At 34.6% G+C, this 13873-nt stretch overlaps 1 protein-coding gene across 1 annotated transcript in view; it reads right to left on the bottom strand.

The window, feature by feature from the left end:
• Positions 1-649: 649 nt before the first annotated feature.
• Positions 650-13873, bottom strand: part of LOC138315445 (RING finger and SPRY domain-containing protein 1-like) — a 48469-nt gene continuing 35245 nt past the window's right edge. The window contains exons 12-15 of the mRNA XM_069256483.1: positions 13374-13476; positions 12804-12962; positions 12265-12369; positions 650-11588 (exon numbers count right to left, since the gene is read on the bottom strand). Of these exons, the coding sequence (XP_069112584.1) occupies positions 11432-11588; positions 12265-12369; positions 12804-12962; positions 13374-13476 (524 nt within the window). The 3' untranslated portion in view covers positions 650-11431. The remainder of the gene's footprint in view (positions 11589-12264; positions 12370-12803; positions 12963-13373; positions 13477-13873) is intronic.

Raw genomic sequence — 13873 nt, forward strand, 5'->3', positions numbered from 1 at the left:
GGTGAGGGTTTACTGCACGTGTTTCTCGCCACATGACAATAAAACCGGGATATGTTCGGGTGTGGGCTGACTACACGTGTTTCTCGCCACATGACAATAAAACCGGGATATGTCGGGTTGAGGTTGTTGACTACCCGTGTTTTTCGCCATGATGACGATATAACCGGGAGATTTTGGGGTGAGGGAAGACTACACGCATTTCCCGCCATGATCATTATATAATTTTGAGAAGTTTTGTGTGGGTTGAATACACGTGTTTCCCTTCATGATGACATAAATAATATATATATACATTTTGTAACTGGGAGATGTTGAGTGAGGGTTGGCTACACGTGTTTTCCGCCATGATCATTATATAACTGGGAGAAGTTGGGTGAGAGTTGAATACACTTGTTTCCTGCCACGATGACGATACAACCAGGGGATGATGGGTCAAAAGAAAATGAATACAAACGTTTGACTTTTCAAGCACCTAGGTACTGATTGGGTCTAATATGGCAAGTTAAAATACCTGCCAAAGTACACTGGTGTGCAAGTTACACAAATTTTTACGTATTGAGATTTTGTGATTACTATAATCTCATTGTATAGCTGATACACGCAACAATGTCTCTATATACAGTATTACAAAGAACAATACACATTAAGATAAGCAGAAAACAGTGTTTATTAACAGTGATATCAATTACAATGAAAATAATTAAGATCACCCTGTGAGTAAATGCACTATTGTCTTATAAAAAAGAAAATGGAAAAAATCTACATGAAGCATTTGATTGAAATTGTTAGATTTACATCGCCCATCAGTGATTTCTTTTCATGTTAAATAAATTGTCACCATGGTTATATATACTAGGAAACCCGATTTATCTTCATGTTGTACATATAAATGATAATCAGCATTAGCACTACAGATATACCAAGGTGTGTTTAACCTGATTCACACCATTTTTAAAAGTTTCCAATACATGACAGACGATTATCATTTAAAAAAAATAACAATAACAAAAAAACGGTGACAATTTTTTTTTAATATTACAGAGTTAACTGCCCTTGCTGATAAGTACTGATTGTTATCTCATTTGTTTGCGAACGTAAAATCAGATTTATTTTTCAAGAATAGTTTTTGCAGACAAATTTTTCTTTTTTTTTTGGCTGACAAACTTAATAAGGTAATGATGTCACAATCGATAACTACATGCAAGGACAGACAACTCAACAATAGCACAAAAAACATGGAAATATTTTTAATGCATTAGATAAGGAAAAGTTGGTAGTCAACAAGACTACATAGACCTTCAGTACACTAGAGCCCTGGACAAAGTTTATGCAGAAGAAAGACTTGTTCAACTCTATAGAGATTCTTTAGTGCACACTGCATAAGAATTACAAAATGTGCATTGAAGTCAGCTAGCAAATAGCATCTAAAAAGAGGTAGCAGAATTTTAGTTATGTTTCAGTAAGTAAACTTATAGCACACACTGCAGGCTAGACATTGTCTTTTTTAATGTAAAAAATTATACATCTCCATCTTATTTCATCTGAAAGAAGAATGTCTTTAAGGAAAATTTATGGCGGCTATTTGGTGATGGTTGGATTGTAACAATGGTATATTACTAAAGGAAGTAGCAATCATTTTTATGTAAAATGTCGGCTCATAATTAATATACTATACATTTTTAGTGTTTTCAAACTTCATTTAGGGTAAAACCTTTTGAGGTTATTGGTCCATGACACAAGACTCACATCATATAGTGTATATGTACAGATAATTTTGGTGTCATTTTTTTGTTTGTAGTTTCTATCAGATGATGGTAATTGTTTTAAATGTATCAAGACTCGTATACAGAAATACTTGTAACCTCTAAATTGTTGTACATGTGTATGTATTGTATCATATTTGGAGATCAGGAAATGAGTTATGTCCCTTTAATTGTTGTATAAATATTTTCAGAGCTTTGGTAAATTATTCTTTGTAGAGATGTGGTCTCCAGTCACTAACATGTAACTCTACATCATTTTTCTTGAGAAAGAATTTCCTTGTTGCAAAAACACACAAGATTTCACACACTAAATGATTTCCACCATCCTAAAAGTCCTAGCAAACAATCTGGATATTGCTCCAAAGTTGTGCTTGATGATCTAAATATCTTATTTCAAAACTTCTATTGTAAAATTTCCTAATGCAACCTTACAAAGAATATTATCAAATGAATAGCACAGATGCAAAATGGTAACAAAATCTTGATCCTTTGCTAGAGATTCAAACAATGGATCTGTGAATTTAACATCATAAAATGATCGCTTGTGCCTGTTAACAGTAAAATGATCGCTTGTGCCTGTTAACAGTACAAGTACTGGGAACTTGCTGGAACACACCATGCACAGCTGCCAGTCTCATCTCTTTATACAATTAATATAGCCTATATTAGATAAAATGGACAGACGAGACATGGGCCTGCGATAGAGTAAAAAGATTTCCAGAGTCACCAATTGCCTGCATGGTGACCCTGGTTCGGTTCACGGTAAAAGCCATCATTATAACAAATATGAATTATTACAAGATCTTTGTATAAAATGATCATGGAGTTCACTGAACTGCCACTCGTTAACATCAAAAGAAACCGTTCAGACTTTCAGTATTGATTGTATAGTTTACTGTAAATACAGTTATGGATGTAGGAAAGTCTGAGAAATGTTTGGCAAAATATCTGATACATGTATAATAGCTTAAAAAATCTTATAAAAAAGTAATAGCTTATCATGTGACAATCATGTGACCAGTGCAGGAGATTGTAAAATGTTTTTGCCATAATAGTTACAGTTTATATTTCTTTTTGGACACAAATATTTAGTTTTATTTATGTTTTCTTTAACTTTCCATCAACAGTCAGGGCCATTTCAGGATGTGTTTGGCTGGAAATGGAGAAGACCTACAGTACCATCCTATGTTTAGTGCCTGGCAACTGGCCTATGTGTTTTCATACATACAACTTAACGCTTGAGGGCTAGTGGTAGAATGTCCTAACAACTTATCCAAAGCAGATACAAAAATATTATAGTTTTTCAAATTAAAACAGATATATATTCAAGGTTAAAGCAGTTCTTCTACCAGATAATGGATGAAAACATTGAAACCTGACTTTTCTATCACACAATGGTGTCACTTCTGTACCTTCAATATCAGTAGTTTTAAGTAGTGGATCGTTTCTATTGGATAAGGTCAAACATCATGTGAAGTCATTAGGCCTAAAGGGACAATTCAGTGAGGCTAATTCTGTTACATAACCACAAAGCAAAATATGACATAAATGTATTGTTCTACATTCCTTATGAAACATATAACAAGAAATATTGACAAATTGCACAAAATTGTTAAGTACTTTGATTGATACAGTTGAAATTCCAAATCATTGATCAATACAATTAAGCAGGTACAACATGTACGCTGTACCCATACCCGAGCCAAAGTCACACACATTAAACAAATGCGATACCTAACCACTGAGGAATTGATAAAATTATCTTTAGACAAGAACATGTATCTGATTATGTAAACACACAAAAATTTCTTTTGTACACTGGCAAGGGCCAGGGTTCGGCATACAAGACATCTGACCACTGTGTAACGGCGAAAAGTAAGCGAGTTTGAACATTTCACATACAATTCACTACAGTGGGCTTTTCTGGCATATCATATTAAAACCAACTAATCTAATTTCTATTTAGAACTGGTTTGTTTCCAATGTACATGTATGTGCAAATTTAAATGTACTCTTAGAATGAATTGTCCCTTTAAAGCATGGATTAGATCAGTTCAGGATCCCTTGTGACATGTTTAAAATACAAATTTCTGTTATACATATTTAGCATTTTACCTTCAATATTATTCCATAGATGAACTGACGAAAATTTCCCCTGTGGTCTTAACAACACTGGAAATGTAAAATATTTGTTACAGATTTATTATGAAACAGAAATAATGCTAAACACACATTGCACATGTTAAATCATAGCAGACAGTGTAATGTGTTCTGGTAGTTTGTCTCTGGGTCTTATTATCCGTTATAAATATCCCATTTAGGTCAAAACGGAATGACGCAGATGTGGATGACTTGTGGTTGGATTTTTCTTCCCTACTGTGGCCCCAAGGTAGAGACTAGGGGGTAGAGTGTAAGAATTTAACCACCCACCCAAAAATTACCAAAGGGATAAGGGTTAGTGGAATAGAAAGGGTAATTTAAATCATAATTCTGATATTTCATGAAACACTATTCCATTTTTACATATTAAGAGTTATATCTGCCCTTGTAGGTAGGTATTTGATGTCATGTTGTGTTTGCAAATGTAACATCCTTTTTTTAAGAGAAAAGGACACATGTTCTCATTACAAAATAATGATGTCCCAATTGACACCTTCCAACAAGGGAGATAACTCTGTAATATGTGAGATGAAAAGTAATGGGACTAATTCAAGTATGTGATACCTGATAACATTTATGTGAGACTGTATGGTTTCTATTTGTGCTGGAATTATGTCAAAAGATGATTTCCCACGCTAACGTCATTTCAGCAGGAAGATTACAAAGAGTTACGTTCACCAATGGAGATACAGTATAACTTGTCTAAACCAGATGTGAACGGGACCAGTCTATTTGTTCGGTTTATACAGGTGTCCAGTTTATAGAGGATACACATGGAAATCATCAGAAGAATTTTTTTTATTACAGCACAAACATTAATTCTCATATATGTACATGGTAGAACACAGAATTCCATCCTACGTTTTCTTGGTTTCTGAGGTGTACATGTACGATCCATTTCTTTCGGTGTGCTACATTCAAATGAACTCTCAGAAGTTATGTGTATGTTTTATTGTTAGAATTGACCGTGAAAAGTATTCACAATTACAATGTACATGTAACAAAACCGTCAAATGAAAAGTGAAAAGTTGTCACTATCTAACCCTTAGTATACCGGTACAGGTAAATCCCCTTAGACGCCTCATGATCAGTCCCATGTTGTGAAATCATTGTTGCTGGTTTGCCCAAGTTAAATTACAAAGAAAGGTATAGTAACATTACCTAGACAGTTCCGGTTTTCAGAGTAGACAGATTCCGGATTATGCAAATTTTGGGTACTATAGTTTATTAAGAAATTTCCCGGGACCAAACAAATTAATCGGTATAGACAAGTTTCTGGTTTATACAGGGTTCGGTTTAGACAAACTGTACTAGTCCCGCACAAACGTTATTGGGTATCACGTGGTACGTGAATTAGTACCATTGTATAATGTGGTATATTAGATAGTAACAGTCTCAACAATGATCTGATGGGTACTAGTAGTCATAAAACAAAAGTATCAATTATTTAGTTATACCTGGCACATCTAGTTCCTCTAAACTTCATACCAATGTTACAAAATTCCTCACAGAATACTATTAGTACATATCCTACAATGATAATCACACCTATCATTTCAATAGTTGAAATTTGATTAAAGTCATAGTTTGATAAACCATAAATGCAGTCAAACCTGTATATAAAGGATACCAAAAGGACATAGTAAAACTGTCCTTTATAGACAGGTGCCCTTTATAAATTATACAAAGGTCGATTGTATTATAGTACTAGTAATTACACCAAATGGAGTTGATGAGTCTGTACTTTTAAACAAGAGGCCCAAGAGGCCTTGACAGTCACCTGAGTGCTGCTACAGAAAGAGCGTTGCAAAGTTGGTTCAAATCTATAAAAATTATTTACGAATTAAAATTAACTTTAAAGTTGAACTTTCGTATTAGAATTTTTATTTTTTGTTTTTCATTTTGATAGTTAGTGTATTATGTTACCAAACCTTATGCTTAAAATTCCAATTTGCTTTGCCAACATTAAACAACAAAACCAAACTAGAAGTCAGTCAGTGTCAGTGATTTTATAAATTTCACTTTTTAATCTATGGAGATTATTTGGTTCCATCAAACCTGTGAATTCAGAAGAAGATTTTTGAAATTTTAGCCATTTTGACCCCGCCCAGCTCTGGTACCTGGGGGTCAGCCAGGACCAATATGGATATGGTGTTAAAATGCTATTTCAGCTAATAATTCTAACCCAGTTTGACTCATTTCTATTAAAACTAAGCAAATAATGTTTATAAATGTGTTTTTCCTATATAGACTATAGTACATTTGACCCCTTCCCCAGGGGAAAATCTGAGATCCCAGGGCCATGAAATTCACAATTTTTGTAAAGGGCCTTAAGACCTTCCAATCTATGAAGAGTATTTCGTTCCATCAAATCTGTGAATTCAGAAGAAGATTTTTGAAGTTTTAGCCTATTTGACCCTTTTTGGCCCCGCCCCTAAGGCCCCTGGAGGTCAGCCAGGACCATATGGATATGACGATAAAATGCTATCTCAGGCTAATAATTCTAACCCAGTTTGACTAATTTCCTATGAAAAATAAGCAAATAACATTCATAAATGTATTTTTCCTATATAAACTATAGTAAACTTGACCCCCTTCCCAGGGGGAAACATGAGACCCCAGGGTCATATAAATCACAATTTTTGTTAAAGACCTTAAGACCTTTCCATCTATTTAGAGTATTTGATTCTACCAGTTCCAGTATTTCAGAAGAAGATTTTTGAAGTTTTAGCTTATTTGACCCCTTTTGGCCTCACCCTTAAGGCCCCTGGGAGTCAGTCATGGAAAATTTGTTAATAGGATTCAATGGCCATTTCATAGGGATAATTCTGACATTTGACTCATTTCCTTTTACAAATGACCATATAATGCTCAAAAATGTGTTTTCCCTGTATAAACTATAGTAAACTTAACCCCCTCCCCAAGGGGAAACCTGAGACCCCAGGGTCATATAATTCACAACTTTTGTAAAGGACCTTTAGACCTTTCTATCTACGAAGAGTATTTGATTCCATCACATCTGTGAGTGGAGAAGAAGATTTTTGAAATTATAGTCAATTTTACCCCTTTTCGCCCCTCCCACAGCCCACAGGGGGTGGGGACCATATAATTTACAATTTTGATTGGCCTTATGCCTGAGAAGGTTTGTGCAAAATTTCATTTTGCTTCAGCGTTTTTTTTGCAGAAGTCGAAAATGTAAACTGTTTACGGACATACGACGGACGGCGCACGATGACGGACAAAAGGCGATTAGAATAGGTCACTTGAGACTTCGTCTCAGGTGACCTAAAAAGTGTACTTAATTTTAAAGATGTGTCCATTATAGAAGGTTTGACTCTGGTTAAGATATATTTGAACAGAGAAGTCAAAATAAGATTACTACAAAAATTATGGTCGGTTCATAATTATGTACTTTAACTAAACTGATAATCTTAGCTTGTCACACTGCCAGTCAAACTTGCCCATAGGTTAGCACGACTACAACAAATCATGTAAAACTTCATAGAAGAGGAAACATAAAAAATTCAATAATAAACATTTATAATACATAATAAATAATCACAGCCTTTAACAAAAAATTTCTATAATTGAAACCTCAATATTGCAGTAAATTAAATTTTCAAACATATTTCTCAGGGGGAAAACTTCCTAAATATTGAATTCAATGTTTAAAACAAATCCACTGTATTGGTGACATCAAATTACAAATTGGCTTATTTTTTAAAATAACAAAAGATATTTTTCAATTATTCAAATTAAATCTACACATTTCCCCCCCAAAAAATTGCCAAAAATTAGTTTAATATCTGGTTTTGTGTCAGTATGGCCATATGAATACTTTCTTTCACCGGAACTACATGTTATGTTTTCTTTGGAAGGATACAACTGCCTAGTAACAAAAACAGATGTAAACAACTCTATAAATAAATGACTCATACCTTGATATACATCTTCCATCTAAGAAACACACTGGTCTCTCATACAAGTAACTCTCAGTTACAAATATCAATTCACTTACATTGTTAAACAAAGGGAGATAATTCTGCTCACCTCTATACTACTAGACTAGAGCTCATTCTCTGTTGAAAATTTTAATATGAACTATTTCTGTCTAAGTGTTAGCTGAGTTTAAAACTCTTCTTAGTTGAAGGAAACATTTACTACATACATGAAAAAACAAGAGAACGTTTCAAACAAACTATTCAGATAACTTAATAATACATTCATGTTAAAAAAAGAACAATAAAACATGCTATATTAAAACTTGAGTCACTTGGTCCTCACATATTTTAACTTTATGCAGCGCCTTCCAAAACTTCTGTTCTGGAGCTCTTATTCTGTTACCATCATCAACTAAAAAAACCTTAGTTTATTGGAACTTCTAGTGTTATCTTGTGTGTTAGATAAGGTCGTAAATAGGATATGACAGTCATTTTGTCTTTAAATTGTGGTAGAAACTGGTCACATGAACTTGTGCTTGTTGTATATGATGCTTAGTTTCACTCTCGTTACTTATTCAAAATTAACTTAAAAACACTGCTAAAGTTTTGTGTATTTTTTTTAACTTTTGGAAAAGACCAACTTGATTGAAATAAACATCATATACAAAATGTACAACATATGCAAACCACTTATTACAACTACACTACTGATGCAAGCATAGCAGGACATTTCTTATAGAACCCAGTACTTACTGAGTTACGTCTGACTTTACTTCCATAATTATACATTATCAAATTATCTTTAACACTGGAATCATACCTAATTAACTTTTAACAAATTAACAACATTGAAATGAAAATTAACATGGTTACTAAGTAAAATCTACATACTTCCATGCCTAAATGTGCTCTACTGAAGATATGTTATATGTACTAGCAAAATGCAAATAGAAAAATAACTATCAGTCAGCGAGCAAAGTAGATTAGGTCACAATGACCTTATCTATATAACATTATGGAGAGATCATGATTTTAGTTACTTTTTAATGTCGGAAGCTATAGTCTTTTTTCGTGAAGAGTTATCTGCTTTTTAATGGTTTAGCGTGCGAGAATGACATTGTGATATCACCAACTTCTTATGTTTGTATTTCAAACAAATCTGCTTTGTCATGATATAACATGTGAGAATGACATTGTTTAATCACAAATTTCTTTATTATATGTTACATTTCAAACAAATCTGTTCCTAATGGTTTAGCATGTGAGAATGACATTTTATCACAAATTTCAAACGTTACATTTCAAACAAATCACATAATAAACAATACCTGCTCACAAGAGCAGACAACAAAAACAGAGAACATCATGAAAACAAACAGAAATCTTAAAGTACAAACAAAGAATGTTCCATGAAACCATTGGCCGGATATGAGGCACAGATAATGTCAGAGTTAGTCTAACAATAAGTACCTGGTACTTTAAAATCATTTGTGAAACTCACGTTAAATCTACACGATGTACAATTATAATACTGATTAACAGGAAACATACACAAATCAGCAACACTGTAATACTGTAAACGTACTTATTTTAGCGAGGTTGAATTTTAACGCAAATGCTACAAACTGTAAATTATGATTTATAAGTGTGGATATAAAGTAGTGAAATTTGGTGGTTCTATACTGGGAATACCAATTTTAGCAATTTTAGCGCTGTACATGAATTAGAGCTTCAAAAACAGAGCAAAACAAGAGATCCCAGAGGGATCTTGGCGCCCACCAAAGAATGATCTATGTCTGACAATGGAAAGAGGGATCTTTTCTCTGCTTTTCAAACTTTTGCAAACATACTACATATAAAATTTGAGACAGATCGCTTCAGTACTTTCTGAGAAATAGCAGTAACAAACTTCAACTATCAAAATCCAAGATGGCTCCTTGGCGGCCATCTTGTAAATCGATCGGTCCCAAATCGAAATATGCACAACTAGGGCCATAGAGGAACCTATATATGAAATATGAGACAGATTCATTCAATACTTTCTGAGAAATAGTGATAACAAACTTTAACTATCAAATTCCAAGATGGCAGCCTGGCGGCCATTTTGTTGACCGATCGATCCAAAAACGCATTATGCACAACAAGAGCCCTAGGGAAACCTACATATGAAATATGAGAAAGATCCCTTCAGTACTTTGTGAGAAATAGCGATAACAAACTTTAACTATCAAATTCCAAGATGGCAGCCTGGCGGCCATTTTTGTTGACCGATCGATCCAAAAACGCATTATGCACAACAAGAGCCCTAGGGAAACCTACATATGAAATATGAGAAAGATCCCTTCAGTACTTTGTGAGAAATAGCGATATTAATCTTTAACTATCAAAATCCAAGATGGCTGCCTGGTGGCCATTTTGTTGACCGATCGATCCAAAAACGCATTATGCACAACTAGGGCCCTAGGGGAACCTACATATGAAATTTGAGAAAGATCCCTTCAGTACTTTCTGAGAAATAGCGATAACAAACTTTAAGTATTAAAATCCAAGATGGCTGCCTGGCGGCCATCTTGTTAACCGATTGGTCCCAAAATGCAATATGCACAACTAGGGCCCTAGGGGAACCTACATATGAAATTTGAGAAAGATCCCTTCAGTACTTTCTGAGAAATAGCGATAACAAACTTTAAGTATTAAAATCCAAGATGGCTGCCTGGCGGCCATCTTGTTAACCGATTGGTCCCAAAATGCAATATGCACAACTAGGGCCCTAGGGGAACCTACATATGAAATTTGAGAAAGATCCCTTCAGTACTTTCTGAGAAATAGCGATAACAAACTTTAAGTATCAAAATCCAAGATGGCTGCCTGGCGGCCATCTTGTTAACCGATTGGTCCCAAAATGCAATATGCACAACTAGGGCCCTAGGGGAACCTACATATGAAATTTGAGAAAGATCTCTTCAGTACTTTCTGAGAAATAGCGATAACAAACTTTAAGTATCAAAATCCAAGATGGCTGCCTGGCGGCCATCTTGTTAACCGATTGGTCCCAAAATGCAATATGCACAACTAGGGCCCTAGGGGAACCTACATATGAAATTTGAGAAAGATCCCTTCAGTGCTTTCTGAGAAATAGCGATAACAAGAATTGTTAACGGACGGACGGACGGAAGGACGGACGGACCACGGACAAAAAGCGATTTGAATAGCCCACCATCTGATGATGGTGGGCTAAAAACACAAAAATAAAACTACCGCTAAAATAAGTACCTATACAGTAGATTTGATGATGAATAAATATGTGTACAATGCTTAAACTCTGATCTACATGGTACACTGCTCCATACAAAAACCTTCCCACCCCCCATGTAATACAGTTCTGTGGTTATAATTACAGAATATAAAAAACATGTGTCACTTCATCTTCAGTGAACAATGTGGTTCATAATTATTATAAAAAAATTGTTTAAAAGGTTTTACATGTAGATTACGCTTGTATGGCTGACGTCATGTAAGGCTAAACAGAGATTTGTGTAGCAGAGGTCATGAAAGACTGGAGAGGTATCAGCTCTTTTTGTGTTTTCGTTTCTTAGAAGCAGTAGGGTTGAGTTTTACAATGTCTTTGTCATCGATAGTATCACATGTGTTCACTCGTTCTGCAATCTTGCACCGGCAAATTGGACAAATTTCTAACTGTATAGAACATTTGTAGCAGAAACCCCTAAAATTAGACGAAAAAAACCAACAGATTAATAAATACTTGTATTTGTTTTTTGGTGTAAAAACATGATATATCAATTAATTTACCATCTTCAGAAATATCATGAACAAATTTCTATTGAAAGCTTATCGCAAGACCACTTTTTGGTTTTATTTTTTTGACGTCCTATTAACAGCCAGGATCATTTAAGGATGTGCCAGGTTTGTTAGTGGAAGAAAGTCGGAGTACCCGGAGTCAGTACCTGGCAACTGCCCCACATGGGATTTGAACTCGAGACCCAGAGGTGGAGGGCTTGTGGTAATATGTCGGGACATCTTAACCACTTGGCCACCGTGGCCCCTTCAAAACCACATTGCTCCAACAAAGGTTCATGTATTTCTGATTTTACAAAAAATTCAGAACCAATGTCATGAATTGTGGACTGATTAGATTTTACTGATCATGACAAATGAACATTTTCAATGTGAATCTGGAATGACAGTTCTGGGTGAGATAAAAACAATATAAAGCTAGTATATTAATAATTTGAATTAAAAGGCCAAAACGAATTCAAAGTAAAATAAAAAATAATTTGTATGGAATATATATTCAGCTATTATAGGGCCTTCTTCAGTCAGTTCTGGGATTGTGAATATTTGTTTATGGCACATGAAACTTTCTGATTTTTTTTACTTACATATGTTTACAAGGCATCAGACTATGGGTGGCTTTGTTGTCAAAACAAAGCGTACAGGAATCCTCTTGAACTTTCAAGCTCTTTAGTAGTTCTAACTTTTTATGTCTGCAAGGAAATATTGAACATATGAATGACACAAAGAATGATCTATGTCTGACAATGAAAATAGGGATGTTTTCTCTGCTTTTCAAACTTCAACTATCAATATCCAAGATGGCAGCCTGTCAGCCATTTTGTTGACTGATTGGTCCCAAAATGCAATATGCACAACAAGACTCCTAGACAAAATTACACATAAAACTTGAGAGAAATAGCGGTAACATGAGTTGTTAATTGGCAGAAGGACACCAAGGATGGACTACAGACAAAAGGCGATTTGAAAAATTCATCATCTGTGTTAAAGATGAGAAATTTATAGCTTATCTTAGGTGTCTTCTCATACAGGTGGTGCACATAATTATATTACACTGTGGATGTATTTGTAAGGTGTTTCTAAATCCATTTTGTTGAAATGAAAATAGACTACAGTAATACATTACCTAGGAAGGATAATTTTCTCCTCGTCTGACAGGTGAGCATGATCATTAAAACTCTTGAATTTGACATCTTTGGGTGGGAACTTGTAAGGCTTTCTGGCACCGAAGTTGAATTCACATTGTTGATAGGACATAAAACTGGCAGCAGCGAAAAATCCTCCCCTACAGACAAGAAAAATAATATAAATACATTCCCAATAAAACAAACAGTCAGAAGTTCATTATAGAAATATATTAATCCGATGGCCATGATTTCTAGAAACAAACAGAGTTAGAAATGGAATCAAGTCAAATATTGAGTTACATAAGAGCATCATCGGAGACCCAAGGTTGACATCACACAGTTGCAGAGCATAGTGCAATGAACCGTGGTCTCCGACGATTCATAAGGGGGTGACTAAAGTTTTAACTTCAGTCAGCACTTTTTGTTACAGAAATGGGGCCATATCATCATGGACAGTGTAAATCATTTTATATTTTATTTCTGAAATTCTACAAACATATTTCTTTGTTGATTTTCAGTTCTATTTTGCACTTTAAATTAGATGTGTTAGATACACATCATATACATACTTGGCATGTTTGAACAGGTCCCTATATGGAGGGAGACATTTGCCATTTAGTGAAAATGTCAGCTCCTTTTCTTCCAGGTTCAGTAGCAGACCAACAGTGTTTCCTGTAACAAACAAAATATGTCTTACAACATAGGCATAGCATCAAAAGATAGCATCAACTGAACCAATCATGTTTTCTTTTACATCGTAATTCTAACTTCTAGACCAATCATGACTCCTATTATATAATAACACAAACTTTGGACAAGTCATGTCTATTACATATAGTGGAACAGAACGGTAAAACACATTTGTAACCATCATGCGTAAAACAAATTCATGGTTATAACGTAGTACTTTTCATTCCCAGACAAGGTTCCTTTAAGATATAGTATTTGTTACTGGTTCTCTTTCGAGAGGATGATATTTCATCGATTTCGCAAAACATTTTTACGATCGCGAAAATTTGATCCGGAAAATATTAAGGAATGATTGAGTCATATAAGCCTTGAAGACCAG

Source organism: Argopecten irradians, chromosome 2 (genome assembly GCF_041381155.1).
Source record: "Argopecten irradians isolate NY chromosome 2, Ai_NY, whole genome shotgun sequence".
Lineage (NCBI taxonomy): Eukaryota > Metazoa > Mollusca > Bivalvia > Pectinida > Pectinidae > Argopecten > Argopecten irradians.